Consider the following 17,980-nt stretch of genomic DNA (forward strand, 5'->3'; position numbering starts at 1 on the left):
GGAATTCATTTGTATCCTGAGTTTGATTGAATGATGGCGGTGCAAAAGTTTATTCGAGCAAATGTACGAAATGTAACGCGCGTAAAACGAAGTCGCGTAAGTAAAATAAAGATTCGAATATTTTCTGATAAAATGTATAAGAAAAAGAAAGGGAGAGAGACAGAAAAAGATTCCTGATGCCTGGCAATTCTACCCAAATTTTATCGCATTTTGCTTTTACTTATCTAATTTTCATTATTATATCTTTAATTTAAATACGAAAACGGGATAAAATGTACGAAAAATCTCTAGGGATAGACACATACATATATATGTCTTCTTTAGTTTCCATTTATCGTAAATCTCGACGATTCTTCGAATCCCCGTCGAGCTCCTTGGGAATCTTTTAGTCGCAAGGGAGATGTAATACGAAGGTCAAGTGATGCTCAAGGCTGCGTAGATCGGAGACTAATTGCTAACTAATTTGTTCTCATCTTGGTACGAAGGAGAAAATATTTCTCCTAGACTTCGAGCAACATCGTTCGTGTTTTCTCCAATAATTGTTACGAAAAGGTAGCACAAACCACACAGCTGAATAATTTATTTCGTTAATCGATGCCGACAAAAATAGAACTTTTTTGGCTATTTTGAATCGCATGTATTTTAATCGCAGGAGTTACACAAAAATATAATTCTCTCTTAAAATTAATGTTGATAAGAATTTCGTAAAATTTTTAGAACTTTATTAATTAATTTGATTTTTAGAACTGATATTAGAAATTGATTCAAGAACGTAGGTTGTTATAAATGAGTATGAGAAGAGAATGTTATATCTAACGTATTAAATTTACACATAATTTGACACATTTGACATTTTGCTGACATGTCATTCCGTACGATATTTATATGTCCCCCTGATTATGTGATAATGGATTGCAGGGCAGACTATTGGAAATCCCAAGGCCGCAAGTTCTGCGACTTCTGCAAGTGCTGGATCGCCGATAATAAACCGAGTATCGACTTCCACGAGGGCGGCAAAAAGCATAAGGAAAATGTCAGCAAGCGGCTCAAAGAAATTTACAAGAATAGTGCCAAACAGGCGAAACAGAACAAAAAATTCGAGAATGATATTAAAAAGATGGAAAATGTACGTTTTTAGAATTGCATCGTAGATATTGATATTATATGTATATTAATGTTAATACATAATCATTCTTTTTTATACAGGCGGCAATGGCTGCATACATGAAAGATGTCGAGAACAACACGCGAGATATGACTGCTCAAAAGATTATTAAAGAGAAAGTGAACAAGATTGAAACGACAGAAGTATGCTTATACTTTTTTAATGTTTAATATTTAATTTTAAATGCTAAATTAAGAGAAAAATTAGATTAATAGTATTAGATATAATGAATATTTTTACGAATTATGCGAAGATAAGAACTATATATTTCTGTTTATTGCACAAATGCAAAGGTATCTAATAATTCGAAGTAATATGTTTATGTTTGGATATGTTTTATCTCACATATTTCATGTATATATTTCTAGACTCAGAATTTTAATCGCATGCCACCAGCTGCTCCGGAGACAGTACCGAGATTCAAAAATAACATTGGACACGTGAGTAGATGTTCAAATTCACTTTTCTAATTATTCAATGATCGTAATGATTAAGCAAAAAACAATCATTTATCGTTTTTATTCACAAAATCAAAAAATTATTTATGAGAAGATTAGCTTTTCTTGACACACGTCTATGTTTCCTAACAAAATTAGAGCGCAGTTTATTAATGCAAATGCGATTTTTCAGTTTTCGCCAAAAGTAGATCCTTGCGACCCGACTTTGTCAAAAACCATTCCGTCGTTTCCACGAGTCCAGCAGCAGGGCGGCGAGAACAGGACTCCCGGGAGGAGTAAAGCGAATAAGACGAAGGGAAAGGGGAGAAAGGCCCAGGAGGACGATCGTCCGACCGCACCTGTCAGGAAAGTGTGGTACGAGGCTCTCAGTCCCGAAGGATACACTTACTACTGGCACATCGAGACGAACGGTGCGTATACCTTTGTCAAACATTTTTTTATCTTTTTTCCCGTCTACCTCTTAAATATTTGATTTTGTTAGCACTATGTTGATTATCTTGTTTTCTCTTTCTCTCTCTTTGTCAATTGTTTCAAAAACAAGTTTTACAAATAAATAATTATAATATGAATTTTTTTCATGCATTTGTTTTTTCTATTAAGAACTATACAATTTTTAGATTTTCTCTCTCTCTCTCTCTCTCTCTCTCTCTCTCTCCAATTTATTTTATAAAATTTTTTTATATTTTATTGTTTTATACTTACAAATTATATATATTGTATTTTATAGATAATATTATAAAATAAATTTTTAATACCAAATAAATTTTTGAAACTACATTATTGAATCATACATTATTGAATCCTGATATGAGACATCTTCATTATCTATTATCGAGCATATCATTTGGTATATATTAGAGTCGGTTTGGGAATCACCGGAGGAAGGTTATATGACTCTCGCGGAACAAGAAGAGGAGGCGAAAGAGGAAATACTCCAAAAGGAGCTTATGCAACAATTGGACAAGGAAGAAGCGATCGAGAAAGCGAATATTCTCGAGGAACAACGAGCCAATCTCGAGAGAGAGAAAATGAGGGAACATGTGACCCAACTTTCTAGAAACGACAACGATATCAAAGATGACAACGAAAGCGCAGGAATAAAGAAGGAGGCAGTCAAAGAGGAACGATCTTACCGGCGAGACTACAGTGTGCCCGAGAGACCACAACCTTATGGATCCTGGCAAGTTGTGGAGATAAGGTAAATATTTGAAAGCTGCATTATTCCGGTCGCCAAGACATTTTTCACGGGGATTTATTGCGCGGCGACGAATCTTTGCTCTTAATTTTCAAATACAAATATACAAGATACAGTATTTCTATATTTTTACGATTAAATGCATAATTTCTCAAGTCGCTGAATTAACAGATATAAAAATACTAGATTTGTTATATTTTTTTTATATTTGTATCGATCGAAAATTTAGAAAGTTCGTAAACTCGGAATGAAAATTGCTATAGAGTTTAAGCTATATTAATTGTTTTATTAATTGATTAATAATTAATTATACTGCAATATATAGTTATATGTATCATTTATTGTATATTAATGTGCGCCTCCATATTCGAAGATTGAGCAGTTTTACGCGGAGAAAAAGATGCGAAAATGTTTTATATTTTAGCAAAAAGAAACCAGTGGATCTCCAATTACCGCAGAAACAGAAACAGATACAACTACCTATGTTTGAGAAGACAGAACCACCGCCTCCGCAAAGGACTTTTAAGGAAAAAACTGTCACACAGATTAATATCGATGATAGTGATGACGAAGGTGCACCGGCCACTTTTAAGAGAAGAAGAATTGGTAATAAAAACGTGCGTAAAAGAACAACTGATGATTAGCAATTTTTTTCTGAATATGGTGTTCTTGTATATATTTTTATTTAATTGTTAAAATGTTTGTTAAACAAACATGGAGAATTTGTATGGACAAATATCTTTGATAGCTCATAATATTTGTGAGCTGGAAGTTTACATATAAATATAATAGATTCTTCATTTATATATACTTAACTGTGCATAGGTATATGTAGATATAAAAAAATGTTACTTTATCACAGATAGCAAATGCACGTCATGACAAAATAACATTATCTGATATCCAAATGACATCATTTGATGTTAAAATGATATGTGCTCGTTAGCTGGGATATAACATATATATATATATATATATATATATATATATATATATATATATATATATATATATATGTGTGTGTGTGTGTACATTAATATAATTTCGATTGTAAATAAAAAGTCTGATTCTGTATTTTATATAAAATTTTTTATTTTTTTTTTTATTTTAATAATATTAATTTTATTAATATTAATTAATATTTTTTAATATAATAGTTGAGATACATTTGCATGTTTGAGAAATTTAATTAATATAATAAGAATAATTATCAATGGGATTTATATACATATAATAATAGAATACTAATTGAATATATATATATACAACTTTTTTTGTTCTTATCTTTAATGATAATATATTGCTATTCATAATCTTGTTTGTATTATTATCTGAATATTATCAACATCAGTATCAGTCAACATTGCATCATATCTATATACTCATATGCACATGGTTGCATTGTTATAAAGCAAATCTACGAGATAATGTATAACATTAAATTATATGTTACGTATCATTCTGACATATTTAATATTGATAAAACGAAATTTTGCGAGACAGTAAATAAAGCAGCTAGAATATATACGCGAGACTCATTTCCTTTTTAAAGTTGTCACAATTATGTAAAGCAATTTGCAAATTTATTTACTTTGTTTTTGGGATATATCAAGAAGATAGAAACATTGCACATATAACTTACATGAAATAAATACTTAAACAGATAACTGAATTTTAAGTAGAGAATATATAAATGTTAAAATATGTGCACAATATGAAGATAAATAAAAGTTATTGTGAACATTACACATATTTTCAATATAGGAAATAATCTTTAAAAAACTGACAGCATATATTTTTCTGTAAAGCTATTTATACAGAAATTCTCATTTAAAAACGCTGAGAGCAGACAAATTGAGTAATGAACATATTAGTTTTCTAAAAATCTCTCTGTTGGAATACTTTTAGATGGACACTTCATATACACGGAAAACATTTTTACACGTGCACTTTATACTGCATGCACCAAATCCGTTTCGATGTTATGCTTAATATTCTTATTCTTTTCATACTGCAAACCTCCATTGAGCTCATCCACAATATCCTCGCGCGTCCGTCCTTTAGTCTCCGGCACCAATATAAAGCAGAACAAGAAACTGCAGGCGCAGCAGATGGCGAGGAAGAAGAAGCAGCCGTGCGTACCTAGTAGAGTGATGAGATCCGCGAAGGTCTTTATTATGATGAAAGATGCGGCCCAACACATGGTGAGACCCACAATCGAGGCCATACTGGTCACATCGCGGCTGAATATCTCGGACATTATCACGATGGGTCCGTTGCCCATTCCTACAGCATACACTATCACGAAGATGGATAGTGCTACGATCGGTATCCAACCGTAAGCGGATGTATCATATTTTAAGTTCTGGAGATAGCAGAATACGCCAAGCACACAATGACACACGCACGTTCCCATACAAGATATTAGGAGCAAAAGCCGTCTACCCATATGCTCTATTAAAGATGTCGATAGACACGAACCAAAAAGCATAATAACTCCCACAATAATGGACGACGTGTTCGGCGATAATGAACTACCGGCCATTTGGAAAATACTTTCCGTATAACTGATCTAGAAGGAAAAGTCAGAAATTTATTAGCTTATTTTATAAAAATGAAGACTTTTTGCGCAGATAGAGAATGAATGAAAGAAACAATTTGTACAACTTTCAATGTGATTTCCCGTTAATATATTAAATCAATAATAATTGAGAAAAGCGAAAAAATGATTTAAATCACTATATTTAATTTGATTTTATCATAAGAAATTTTGCTACGAGAATAAATCATATTTTCTCATTTTTTGAGAATAAGAATAGTATCGCTTTAAATGTCTGAATTCATAAGTAGAGATGATAATTTAATACAGATGAAAATATAAACGAATGTATAAATAATTATCGATAATTACCACTGCAAAGATTCCGGCGAATTGTTGACCGGCGAACAAACCTAAGATGATAAACAGTCCTTTAATCGTCGCTTTGTCTTTAAATAAATCTGACAGCTTGGCGGATCTCATGGACGCGACCTCCTTAATTTGCAATTGTAGATTCGACAATGCCTGTTCTACTGCCAAAGTATTTCCAGCTTTCAATCGATTCAACGATCTGGAATAGCGAGTAACAATATTCTGTCGGAATGCTTTCAAGGAGAATATTTCTCTCTTCATGCCACTTACTTAATTGCTTCATGCATACGATTTCGACGCACTAAGTAGACCGGCGATTCCGGTATGAAGGCAAAAGTAATCAGAAACAACGCGCTCACTATCGCGCCAACCACAGCGAGGTTGTATAGAGACATCATGCCGCCTAAGATGTAAGCCAGCAAAATTCCAGTATTGAGGGAGAATCCTATAATACTTGCTAATATACCGCGGATGCTGTCGCTCGAAATCTCCGACACATAGTTCGACACTATGAAGAATACACCGGCGCCAGTAATACCGTTCAGGGCTTTCGCTATGTAAATGTGCATGTGTTCGGTGGCAAAAATGATCAACAACCAGGAGAGCATCATCGGCAACGTTAACACGTAACCGAATCTCTTACGACTGAACTTATCGGGTATCACTAAAAGCAGCATAGTCATGAAGGTGCCCACCAGGGTTAAAATGCCATTCATCCAAGATATATTTTCGTCCGTCATGGGTCCACTTCCTACGACCGGCAATGGATTTTGTAGTTGCGGAACTGATGGTGATTGCCATCCCATCATGAATCCATAGGACACCGATGATAGATTCACTGCAAGGAATACATGATTATCCAATACGAAATAAAATCAACACAAAAATTTAATAGAAACTTTAATCAAAGAGAGTCTTGAAATAAATATTTTAGAATTGTAATGTTTTTTATTTAGCTAACTTATTAGTTATTTATTTATAAAACTCTTCAATTTGTATTGTTATGTTTTTTATATTTATCTTTTTCCTAATTTTTCTATTTTTTTAAAGGGCTACGGTTCGTTACAGAAAATTTTCAATTATAGAGTTTTGCATTACTGCTCAAGTGTTCCTTATTGAAAGATGTCGATCCGTCACAAGGTATATTTCTTGAAAAATGAAAGAAACAAGGAATTCTTTCTCCCTTTCTAACTCACCGATCACCGCGAACATAAACTGCCGCAACTTGCCTGGCTCCTGCAACTTCTCATGCTTTTCCATCGCACGTCGTTCTTTCAAAAAAGTGCAATTATAATGGTAGCGTCTTTCAAGATTGTCGATAGACTCGAGCCAGGAATCGAGAAGAGACAGAATTCATGAACGACGGGGAACCAATTAGCACAAACAGAAAGGTAGCCCCTCACGTCTTGTACTCGACCGACATGCGTGTTATAATTTAATTTATAATGATAGCTATTCGCGCGCATATTCTTGTCGCAAGGGACATCCTTATCTTTTCGTCATTCTCGCTAATAAAGACAATAAATGATATGCGAGTAAAAGACATGCGTATATTCTTTGCACATAGCAAATACTTTATTTTATCGGATTTATCATCTTGTTCCCGATCGGCAATATGTTTAATACTTTACGTTCATAAATACCAATTGTCAAATATGTCGAAGATATATATATATATATATATATATATATATATATATATATAAATATTATACATAATAAAATTTTACATATATATTTTTTATCAAATGAAAATATGTATAAGATTTAAGTCAAGAAACGAATGATCTTTTATCTATAAATAATTCAAGCTATAAAGCGCAATAAGAGAGAGAATAAAACTCATTAAATATGCATCTCAAATGCATATAGACACCTGTATAATATATCTTTGACATATTTGACAGCTTTTTAGTATTTATAAATCAAAGAGAAATCTTACGATATATTAAAAAAAAAGATTTATATTAAGATTACATTATAAGTAAAAGTTTTCTTTTTATGCGAGATTCATATGTTGATATTGTCGATACTTTATACTTAAGCTATTTATTATATCACGATAATGCAAAGTATCTTTTCAAGAAGGGTCTATTAGCTATTTGTTAATTTGGGGATAATGATGTCTCTTTTTCGCTGTAGTTCTAAATCATTGCAATGTACACAAGCGAATGTGATCTTGATGTGATATTGATATATTGTCGGCGCATATCGAAGAATTCACGCCGCTTTTCAACTGATTTCGAATTGATTGATAAAATTATGACTGGCGCGAGCTTATTGTGATACGAAAGATGTGTCATCTGCATTCGCATGATAACGCGTACGATAAATGTGTAATTTTTGATGATTCGAATGATATCGAACGCAAATACGAACTTTTACCGGATCTAGTATATAAGCCATATTACATATAGATTTATAGATTTCTTAAATTATTTGGAATTGATTTTAGTCGTTACTTGTCGCAAGATTTTAATCAACATTAAATATTTTATATTTATTACTAAACAACATAACAAATCTACTGTTCCGCTTTAAATTGAGCGAATGATAACGTTTTACTATTGGTTTCTTTATTAAGAGAATGGGTACAGTTGCGAGATCATATGATAAAATTATTTATTATTGTGTTTCTTTTTCTCAACACTGAGTTAATATATCTGAATAATTTTTTTACTTTCTTTCTCATATTGACTATATATTGGTCGATACTTTGAGCTAAAAATAAGCTCCTTTTGAGAATTTTAATTATATAGATATTTGAATTAAAAATGAAATGTGTTGATTTTTTGGGTAATTTGAATTGTTTAAAATTTTTGATAAAATTATAATTTTTTTTACTGCGCGCAAGCGATCGTATTATAATTTATTTCTGAACGATTATTAAAAAATGATAATAATCGGACCAATGATTTTCAAGAAGAGGACACATAAAGTTCGAAAGACATATTTCTTACAGGTCTTTTTTTTTTAAAAAAAAAGATCGATCTATCGAGCTCTTTTTAAATTCAAATATTGCGCGTCGTATTTGATGTTGCATTAGTACCAATCGTAACACTTTATAGAATGAGTTCGGTAATCTTATCCGTAAGGTGAATCGGGACAAAAAAGCAAAGATTTCTTTGTCCTGATTGGTCAATTAGAAGCTACTCTACATCACGGATACAATTTTCGAACGTATTCTTATAACGCGACTTATATTGGGTAATCGTCACTATGCGCCTTATCCGAAAAATGCATTGGTTATATTGAAATACTGTGTTTTTATCTTGAACGCTACTGAACTGCAATGAGACGATTCAAGTTGCAATTGGAACTTTTTGCTTGCAACAATTAAAGCAGTGCCAAATAAAATGTGTTATACTTAGCGATTAAATATGTGTATCAAGGAAACGATAATTTATTTGTAATATCAAAATGTCGTTCTGACAATTAGAAATATTATACTTTATTTCATTACAAGTTATTATAATGATTATGTAAGTGTTATATGAACTGCAGCGCAACTAAAAATAGGTAATGGTACTTAACGCCGTTAAAAATTTCCGAGAGTGTCAGCACAATGGAATTTATTTTATACTCCCTGAGCAAGCTTGTTTTTACTTTTACTATCAATTCAATTTTTAGCAATAAAATATTACTCATTACAAAGAAGAGCATTTCTTCAAATGCTTAATATCTCGATGAAATTCTTGAAATAAAGCTTTTTTATTTTTTTCTGTCAATTTAAATATATTTTCTATAGAAAGGCGTTATGTCTAATTATCAGAATTTTTGTAAATGCAATTATATAAAATTTCCTTGCACCTTGTCTATATAAAGAAACGCTTCTCTAGTTAAAAAAAAAAAAAAAAAAAAAAAAAAAAAAAAAAAAGATGAAAACAAAATTAATCCTCCCTAAGAATAACAATCTTAGGATTTAATTGAGATATATTTTATATCGTGTGTATATGTGTATATTTTGGACATTGTATTCTCTAATTTAAATATAATCGTCTTTAGATTACGCGCTTACCATAACGTCATGCATCATATATCAATATTCTAACCCAACCTAATCCTATAACTCTATCTGAACGGCCTCAAAGATTGTGTCCATCAGCTGATTACAGTTTACGGCTGATCATTAGCACGGATGTGCACAGATTAGTCACGAATGAACTTATTCATATTCGTGACGAGAATTCCAGATCTAGAAATTAACTTAGTGTACTTGAAAACAAACAGTTAAATACTTTTGTAATTACGCTTCTAAAGCGAAATGAATGTGTATTGACACTTCAAAAATGGAAAGAGACAAATTGCAGAAAATGCAAATGAAATATAAGCAGGCCTCATCTTTTACATTTCCCTTTTATGTTATAAATTAAGACATGCTATGTCACGCGAGCGCGTTCTAATCACGGCACTGCGAATTTACAAAGAGGAATCTGAGAGTGCTTTATCGTTGGCACAAACTCAGACTCATGACGCATTTACGACTAAATCCTGTGTCCAAGTTCCAATCGATGACTCGCAGAAAGTTTTTCGCTCGAACAAACGTAATGATATTTTTCGTGCCGGTCGTGCTTATATTAGTCTTCTTGTGCGCTCGTTATCCAGCTCGAGAATGCTCGCCGGACGAACAGATGATTCTGGACAGTAAGCCCAAGTACAGGCTCATTATTCTGATTCTCAGCAGTCCGGACAACCTCGAACGTCGGGATACCATCAGAAAGACCTGGTTGACTGATCGTAACCACGATGCCATGATGAGACATTTCTTCGTCGTTGGCACCCAGGACATCCTGCCAGAGCAAAGAAACACCTTGCAATCGGAGAAGGAGAAGTTCGACGATTTGTTGTTGCTGCCTAAATTGCAAGATTCTTACAGCATATTGACAAAGAAAGTCCTTTATGCTTTTAAAGGCATCTATGAACGTTATAACTTTGACTTCTTGTTGAAATGCAATGATGATTCTTATATCTTGGTGCATACGATCCTGAAGGAACTGGACAGGTGGCAGAACAAAGGTACTAGAAGAGAGCTCTATTGGGGCTTCTTTAATGGACGAGCGTTGGTGAAGAGGAATGGTCCTTGGAAGGAGACGGATTGGATTCTATGCGATTATTATCTTCCTTATGCCCTGGGTGGTGGATACGTCTTGTCTTACAATCTTGTCAAGTTTATCGCCAGTAACGCGGATATCCTAAAGTAAGTATGGTTGCAAATAAAATATATACGTTATACATTTAATATTCATCTTGTTAAATATAATATAGAAAATTTATGAATCTATGTATTTACTTTTTAGTTAAGTTTTCTGCCATTTATTCCTTTTCCTTCATTTTCTTTTCTGAAGAAATGCAGCGCAAGAAATGTTCTTCAATTTGAAAAGTTACATATGAATGTTTTAGACTGCAAAATTCCGAAGACATCTCTGTTGGTCTCTGGCTGGCACCATTGGTGAATATTGAAAGGAAACACGACGTACGCTTCGATACAGAGTACAGATCGCGCGGCTGTTCCAATCAATACATAATCACGCACAAGCAAACTATTCAAAGTATGAGGAACATGCACGAGTATTACCAAACTTCTGGTGTGCTGTGTTCCAAAGAAGTGAGGAATCGCATGAGTTATCAGTACAATTGGACTGCGCCACCCAGTCAGTGTTGCAACAGACAATCCGGTATCCCTTAATGCAAAGGAAAGAAAATTTCTGCAATATTCTAGTCTGGTTTTTTGAGACACTTGCTTAAAAAATATACTCTGATATTTATTTTACATATTTATAATGATATGCCATATAAGAATATTTTATTTATATTCCGACTTATATGTTTGTTAGGATATTTATACATAAATATTAAATGCCATAAAATCATCATATAATCTTCCTAAGGACGTATTCTGAACAGTATTACTGAATATGGAGAGACAGTTGCAGATTGCAGTCGCGATTTTATGTGTTGAAAGATTAAAATGAGAATTCTCGATCTTGAATTTTACTTGAGCATTATTGTACGATAGTATGCTATAATTAATAAAAAACGCTTGTAAATATATTTTATATTCAGCAATGGATAAACATAAACGAGATATATAAGCTTCGGTGAATCAAATATATTTTTTTAAATCATATATATAGTGTACTTTGTAGTACATTTTTCATCTTCAACAGAAGCTTACTCCATGTGTATATATATATAATATACTGCGAATTACATTTATAACATATAAAAACAGTAATAACATTAATATTTTAATACTATAATTAAAACTATATGTTAGATCAATATTAGATGATCACATTGCGAACAAATCACAGATATATTCAAGAAACGGCCATATAAAAAAAAACAATAGCAAGCAATTCTTATTTATACGACGGTTTAAGTTGTCAATAAATTACTATTCCCATATGTAAAGGGAATATATAGCTGAACAGAGAGATAAGATGGCCGATTCTCAAAACGTTTTCTGTCTGTGAACTTATGTCTGAATTGTGCTTCCATTATATCTAAAATGGATAATAAATATTAATAGAATTATTTGATACATTTAAGGATAAGATCACATAAGTTCCGTACATATATGCATTAATCAATTCACAATGCTATTATAAAATAAAAAAATTTGTTAGTTTCTTCCTAACATAGGAAAAGTCTACAATGCGATCTTATCAGCTTCTTAAAGGAAAAAACAATTTCATGTTAAAAAATTTTAATTTTCTAAAACAACTGTTACGAATATTTAGCGATTTTAATATTTGCATATCGCACATTTAATGCTATATGTACAGAAATATGAAAACACTGTCTCGTTATCAGTGTTAGATGTAATGGAAATGTATCATGCACAATCTTATTATTCTTATATTCCTTTTATAAATTTTTTTTACGGTACTTTTATATATATATATATATATATAAAAAAAAAAAAATATATATATATATATATTTAACTTTTAATGCAAAAAAGTTATGTACTCTAGTTTTAGAAATAACGTACAGTATAGTCTTCTCTTTAAAAATGTAGCAATGAGCACATTTAAAAATTCCTAATATTCACTTCTTTTTGCGATCTTGCGTACATTTGGGACAATACCATTTCCCTTTAGGTTTTGTAGTTAAACCTACACAGGCAAAATGGAACCATTCTATAGGACACTGAAAAGCAAAAAAAAATAAACAATTAATTGCCTCAATCTTATAGTATCTATAATTTTTGAATTGTAATAAAAACAAAAAAAGAAAATGCATATTTAAAAACGTCAATAAACAACTACAGTTTTCTTTAAGAGAGATTAATCAATAAATTTTATTTTAAAAGAATTTAAAAACAAAACTAATATTTTTAAATAAAATCAATTAATAATAATAAATAAATCTTGCATGCAATTAAATTTTCTCTAAGATATAGTGAATCTAAAATAAAAAAACAATGTAATTATTAAGATTGCAGATGACAAAACTTACATCTGGATTATCGCAACCAATCATTTCTCCATACGATACTTGGTGACAAAGACAGTAGGTCGGTTCATTAGGATCAACGGGCATATCCAGAACATCAGCCGGGTGTCCGAGTGCTGTCGAATCCACTTGGGTGCCACCACCCACAGCACCAGTGGACGATGCTGAAGTCACAGAGCCACCTGATATGAATGCACACATTTATATTCATAATAAAATAATGAAGTTAACATTTAAAAATTAACAAAATTGTATGATAAGCTGTAATTGCAGCTTGATATAGTTGTACCTTTTTTCTGTTTCTTTCTCGCGTTTTTGGCTTCGTCCTCGCTGCTTACTGCATTGCCCTTCTTCCTCTTCTCCTTCTCTTTCAGTTTCTTCCTACCTTTCTTGTTAGCATTACTCTCCTCCTGTGCTCTACTATTGTTCAATGTCTTGTCCTGTATCTCTGCTTCAAATCTTGCTAGATCAGAGTCCAGACGTCTAATGTGCTTATCAACCAATTCATAGGTTTGAATAGCTAGTTGAACCTTGTCATCGCCATATTCCTTTGCTTTATTAAAAAGACTCTGAATATGGGCGAGTTGTTCTTTCCTTTTCTCCGATGATTCTTTCTTTATATTTCTTAAGTAATCATCCGCCAGCTTGTCGATGTCCTTCATCAGACCTTGTGCTCTCGCGTCCAAGTCTCGCATCAGTGTAAAATTCCTCTGTAATTCGATTGGTAAATGCTCGAGGCCTACAACATATATTTACAGATTTTATTTCACTAATAATAATGATGTCAATATCGAGCTTAAAATTTATTTATGCAGATAAAAAAAGACATAAATGTCCATTTACCATTTGATAGTTAACAGAAGGAAAATGTTAAAATGTAAAAACTATAGAGAAAAATAAGAAAAAGAGAAAGAAAGGAGCAAATCAAATAAAAATGACGAGACGTAGATCATTCTTCTTTCTTGCACTTTTAAATATAAGATAAAAGAAAACAGAATGAAATAAAAAAAATTACAAAAATACACTGGCAATCGTTAAAACTCACTGTCGAGATAGTGCTCCAAGTACAGTGCGGTCGTCATGGTGGTTGCAATGTTGTATCTTCATGTAAACAATACAATCCGATGCTTATTACGCGAATAACTTTTTTATATAATATCAACCAGAGACAAAAATAAATTCGTTTAACAACAATCAATGACGATGGCTGCAAGTGAGAATGGAGAATGAAAAAAACATGACAAACATCATGGCTCCCATAAGCTGCCAACCATAAACCATGCCATACCATAGATGTCTATGGTGCATTCAATACAATTACTTATTGAACGGTTGTTCGTGATTGGTGTATACTTTTAGGCTGCGTTCGGAAAGCACGATTTTAGCGCTAGGAGAGTGCTCTGTTCTCGTTCAACTTTCAATAAGTAACAAAGATAGAATGACGCTTTTAGCGTCTCCCCGAACGCACCCTTAGATTTTGGATAGATAAAAGAGTAGGCACAACCGCTCATTTAAACATTCAATTTCATTATTTTGTGTAATTCAAGTCTTTAGAAAATAAATTCTGCGATTTTATATATAAAACATGCAATATATATATATGTATATTATAAGAATATAAATTCGTTATTAATAAATTTGAAAATACTTAGAAATTATATTCTTCTATTTTACCTCGGAATTTCGTATATATCGAACCACCAATAGAAAGGAATAGAAAAAAAGATCCGAAAAGAACATATTTTGGATAAGCGCAAATGAGTATCACTGCATGATATGCATCATGGGTCAATATGGCTACTTTCGTACCTTATAGAATTGAAGTGACTGTATTTGCTTGAGGAAAAAAAAAAAAAAAAAAAAAAAAAAACCGAAATGATTTTCCAATGAATTATCGCGGCGAGTAAACGTCCTGCTTGATAGTTATACGAGCGGCAGGATTCGCCAGGGTTCACAGCGATCACCAAAGACATCTTGCGCAAGTTATAACTATATAAGTATTATAAAAAAAGCACAGGTATGTATTTGACATATCTTTTCAATGCTACTCTTGACACAGATTTCTCTACTTTTTTCATAGTAAATTTAGCATAAAAAACGTACATAAAAAAATTTTTTAATGTTTCTACAATTTGAAGCCAATATTTATGGAAATCTTTTCTTGTCTTCAAGCAGATAATATTGATTTTCTAAGATTTATATATAAATTTCGTGACTTGTATCAGATTTGACAATTAAATAATAAATCATTGCAAATTGCGTAATTTATGAGATTTATATATATAAGCAACTTGCTATGTTTTTATCAACTTATTATATTGCTTATATATACATAAGAAGGCTATAAATTTAGATAGATAATAAAATATTTGTATTATAAAGTCTCATTCTATAAAGTTAATTACTGCTAATACTTGTTAATTAATAGACGAGTGTTTATACGACCAAACTGGCAATTTATTGTTTGATTGTTATACGACAACGTTTCGACCATATGATTTTGGTCTTTATCAAGTGAACTACATTATAGTTAAAAAGTTGAAACAGAAAAATCAATATGTCATAATGACATTATGATAAGGACCAAAATCATATGGTCAAAACATTGCGATATAAAAATCCAACAATAAATTGCCAGTTTGGTCGTATAAACACTCGTCTATTAATTTATTTACTGGCGACATCTCAAAATTAAACATTAACTTGTTAATTAATTAATTTTCCAACAATTTGATATATAGAAAATAGACATATATTTATCTCTAAAAGATTTTTATAAGATGCCAAATATACATTAATATAGGATTTATATTATTTTGCAGCTTAAGATGGTGAAGTTGTACGCATTGACTGTTCTGTATAAAAGTCCTACATCAGCATTGACATTGAAAGCTGCTTATGATGTAGAGTCATTCTCGTTTTTTCAAAGAAATAGTATTAAGGAATTTATGTGTTTTGTCAGTAAAACTATTGTTGAAAGAACACAGACGTGTGCTAGACAGAGCGTCAAAGAAGGAGGTAATCACAATAGGAATAAATTTTTTATATCATTGTGTGTATGTGTATGTGTGCAAAAGAGATAACAATGTTGTTACAACGCATATTATGATATTACACAGAGTACATGTGCCATGTATATGTGCGCGCCGACAATCTTGCCGCAGTACTCATCTCGGATCACGAATATCCCAGAAGAGTGGCGCATACCTTGATTACAAAGATTATGGATGAGTTCGCAGTGAAGAATCTGCCATCGACATGGCCTGAGCTCAAGGAGACCACTGCTGATTTCCCACAGATCAATATGTATCTAGCCAAGTATCAGAATCCAGTTGAGGCGGATGCGCTCACGAAAATGCAAAATGACCTAGACGAGACAAAAATCATTTTGGTAAGAGACAATTTTCTACGCAATATCTTATTTAATTTCTGAAGAGCGATTCATTGAACTAATAAGAAATGTTCATTTCTATAAAACATCAATATTATACAAATATTTAAAATTCTATAACACTTTTTATCAGCACAATACCTTAGAGGCAGTACTGCAGAGGGGGGAGAAATTGGATGATCTAGTCTCCAAGTCGGAGGGACTTAGCGCTCAGTCGAAGGCGTTTTACAAGACTGCACGGAAAACCAACTCCTGCTGTAGTTTAGCACCTTAGGACGTATGTTTCTTTATCTTCAGCGATCACTGCTTCGATATTCCGATAACAAAATGTGACTTTATAATCTTCGCGATATAGAAACGTAAACGATATTTATGAGTCGCGGAAAGGATGATATGTGGGAGGAAGAAGGAAAGGTTTAGCTAACAAATGAAGGGATATAATGGAGGGTAATCAGTTTAATTTCTTTGATGGAATGTAATTTGTTGAATTTCTAATTCAATAACAGGCAAAAAGTAAACCACTGCCGGTTTCCTCCCAATTAAATAGAATTTTTTATATAAATGTTATATATGCCCGTAGAATTTGTCTACTTGCGAGAAACGGTCCTAAATACAATTGTGGTTACATACGAGAATTATTTCCAAGATGAACTTTATGCGAAGACAAATGATTGTAATGGAATTTCTACAGTGTCAAAGGTCGCCTTAAACGTAACATTCCGAATGTTAATGTGCCCTTTTTATGTCTAAAAGAAAAAAAACGCAACTACAGAAATTTTATCATAAAAATCTCGTGGATCAATAGATAGAACTGGACGAATAATGTTTGAGCAATTAAGTTCCAGAATTGTCGAATCATCAATATAAAAATATATATAATCAAAAAACTTTTTGTATTTGACAAAAAAACATAATTTTTCTTTAATTTATCAGATACAATTTTATCTTTATGTATAACCTTATGTATAACTGATTTTACTTTTATATATATATAATATATACACATATATATGTATATATATCACATCCATGTTACATCCTAAGATATTGCCTAATAATGATGTATGTACAGATCACTTTTTATTCTTTTTAATATATATTATCTCTCTCATATATGTCATTAATTGTCTTGAAAAGTGAATATTATATTAACATTTATTACATTACACAAGTTTCACCAAATTGATTAATATATCATAAAACGATTACTTGTCATTTGAGCTTCAATGTAGTAAAACTTTGAGAAATGTGTCTTGAGAAGAAAAAAAGAAAAAAATATGTTATATGTATAATATATTTAAGTAACATATAATCTTTGTAGTATGTATGTTGAAAAGTTTCATGCGAGCCAGTAAATATATAAATTAATATATTTTTAAATGTTAATATTATGATATAT

General features: G+C 31.8%; 5 protein-coding genes across 8 annotated transcripts in view; 3 read left to right on the forward strand and 2 right to left on the reverse strand.

The window, feature by feature from the left end:
• LOC138942429 (WW domain-binding protein 4) overlaps positions 1-3,751 on the forward strand; it is a 31,513-nt gene extending 27,762 nt beyond the window's left edge. The window contains exons 3-8 of the mRNA XM_070312657.1: positions 919-1,126; positions 1,207-1,308; positions 1,534-1,605; positions 1,796-2,033; positions 2,482-2,821; positions 3,243-3,751. Coding sequence (XP_070168758.1) covers positions 919-1,126; positions 1,207-1,308; positions 1,534-1,605; positions 1,796-2,033; positions 2,482-2,821; positions 3,243-3,462 — 1,180 coding nt within the window. The 3' untranslated portion in view covers positions 3,463-3,751. The remainder of the gene's footprint in view (positions 1-918; positions 1,127-1,206; positions 1,309-1,533; positions 1,606-1,795; positions 2,034-2,481; positions 2,822-3,242) is intronic.
• An 836-nt stretch (positions 3,752-4,587) lies between these two features.
• On the reverse strand, positions 4,588-7,132 carry LOC138942427 (facilitated trehalose transporter Tret1). Of its 2 annotated transcripts, none has more exons than XM_070312655.1 (4): positions 6,926-7,132; positions 6,000-6,567; positions 5,730-5,928; positions 4,588-5,390 (listed from the first exon to the last, which is right to left on the reverse strand). In XM_070312655.1, the coding sequence occupies exons 1-4, from the start codon at positions 6,987-6,989 to the stop codon at positions 4,770-4,772; spliced, it is 1,452 nt and encodes a 483-aa protein (XP_070168756.1). In that variant the 5' UTR covers positions 6,990-7,132; the 3' UTR covers positions 4,588-4,769. The 2 variants fall into 2 exon arrangements, with proteins under 2 accessions (XP_070168756.1, XP_070168757.1); XM_070312656.1 differs by lacking the exon at positions 6,926-7,132 and adding an exon at positions 6,828-6,905.
• A 1,638-nt stretch (positions 7,133-8,770) lies between these two features.
• LOC138942430 (beta-1,3-galactosyltransferase 6-like) lies at positions 8,771-11,841 on the forward strand. 2 transcript variants are annotated; one of them, XM_070312660.1, is made up of 3 exons: positions 8,771-9,248; positions 10,414-10,926; positions 11,130-11,841. In XM_070312660.1, exons 1-3 carry the CDS (start codon positions 9,223-9,225, stop codon positions 11,413-11,415), a joined length of 825 nt encoding a protein of 274 aa, XP_070168761.1. In that variant the 5' UTR covers positions 8,771-9,222; the 3' UTR covers positions 11,416-11,841. The 2 variants fall into 2 exon arrangements, with proteins under 2 accessions (XP_070168761.1, XP_070168759.1); XM_070312658.1 differs by lacking the exon at positions 8,771-9,248 and having other exon boundaries at positions 9,712-10,926.
• Positions 11,842-11,883: 42 nt separating this feature from the next.
• On the reverse strand, positions 11,884-14,471 carry Ing5 (inhibitor of growth protein 5). Of its 2 annotated transcripts, XR_011448314.1 has the most exons (5): positions 14,236-14,471; positions 13,480-13,929; positions 13,194-13,372; positions 12,727-12,884; positions 11,887-12,235 (listed from the first exon to the last, which is right to left on the reverse strand). XR_011448314.1 is itself a non-coding variant. In XM_070312662.1 (4 exons), the coding sequence occupies exons 1-4, from the start codon at positions 14,270-14,272 to the stop codon at positions 12,783-12,785; spliced, it is 768 nt and encodes a 255-aa protein (XP_070168763.1). In that variant the 5' UTR covers positions 14,273-14,471; the 3' UTR covers positions 11,884-12,782. The 2 variants fall into 2 exon arrangements, 1 of the variants encoding a protein (XP_070168763.1); XM_070312662.1 differs by having other exon boundaries at positions 11,884-12,884.
• A 512-nt stretch (positions 14,472-14,983) lies between these two features.
• Positions 14,984-17,764, forward strand: Ykt6 (YKT6 v-SNARE). The gene is made up of 4 exons (XM_070312637.1): positions 14,984-15,207; positions 16,013-16,208; positions 16,310-16,581; positions 16,715-17,764. Exons 2-4 carry the CDS (start codon positions 16,019-16,021, stop codon positions 16,853-16,855), a joined length of 603 nt encoding a protein of 200 aa, XP_070168738.1. The 5' UTR covers positions 14,984-15,207; positions 16,013-16,018; the 3' UTR covers positions 16,856-17,764.
• The last annotated feature ends 216 nt before the right edge of the window (positions 17,765-17,980 follow it).

Source organism: Polyergus mexicanus, unplaced genomic scaffold (assembly GCF_030449975.1).
Source record: "Polyergus mexicanus isolate NDT 795.1 unplaced genomic scaffold, iyPolMexi1.0 SCAF_22, whole genome shotgun sequence".
In the NCBI taxonomy this organism is placed as follows: domain Eukaryota; kingdom Metazoa; phylum Arthropoda; class Insecta; order Hymenoptera; family Formicidae; genus Polyergus; species Polyergus mexicanus.

Excerpts from the sequence above, each read along its gene's own strand:
- LOC138942427 (XM_070312655.1), bottom strand. The coding sequence starts at position 6,989 with ATGGAAAAGCATGAGAAGTTGCAGGAGCCAGGCAAGTTGCGGCAGTTT. Across the intron at positions 6,568-6,925 it reads GTTTATGTTCGCGGTGATCG|TGAATCTATCATCGGTGTCC; the intron begins GTGAGTTAGAAA and ends TATTCCTTGCAG. Across the intron at positions 5,929-5,999 it reads CGTATGCATGAAGCAATTAA|ATCGTTGAATCGATTGAAAG; the intron begins GTAAGTGGCATG and ends TCGCTATTCCAG.
- LOC138942430 (XM_070312658.1), top strand. The coding sequence starts at position 10,199 with ATGACGCATTTACGACTAAATCCTGTGTCCAAGTTCCAATCGATGACT. Across the intron at positions 10,927-11,129 it reads AGTAACGCGGATATCCTAAA|ACTGCAAAATTCCGAAGACA; the intron begins GTAAGTATGGTT and ends TGAATGTTTTAG.
- Ing5 (XM_070312662.1), bottom strand. The coding sequence starts at position 14,272 with ATGACGACCGCACTGTACTTGGAGCACTATCTCGACA. Across the intron at positions 13,930-14,235 it reads CTTGGAGCACTATCTCGACA|GCCTCGAGCATTTACCAATC; the intron begins GTGAGTTTTAAC and ends TATATGTTGTAG. Across the intron at positions 13,373-13,479 it reads GAGAAAGAAACAGAAAAAAG|GTGGCTCTGTGACTTCAGCA; the intron begins GTACAACTATAT and ends CATTCATATCAG.
- Ykt6 (XM_070312637.1), top strand. The coding sequence starts at position 16,019 with ATGGTGAAGTTGTACGCATTGACTGTTCTGTATAAAAGTCCTACATCA. Across the intron at positions 16,209-16,309 it reads ACAGAGCGTCAAAGAAGGAG|AGTACATGTGCCATGTATAT; the intron begins GTAATCACAATA and ends GATATTACACAG. Across the intron at positions 16,582-16,714 it reads ACGAGACAAAAATCATTTTG|CACAATACCTTAGAGGCAGT; the intron begins GTAAGAGACAAT and ends ACTTTTTATCAG.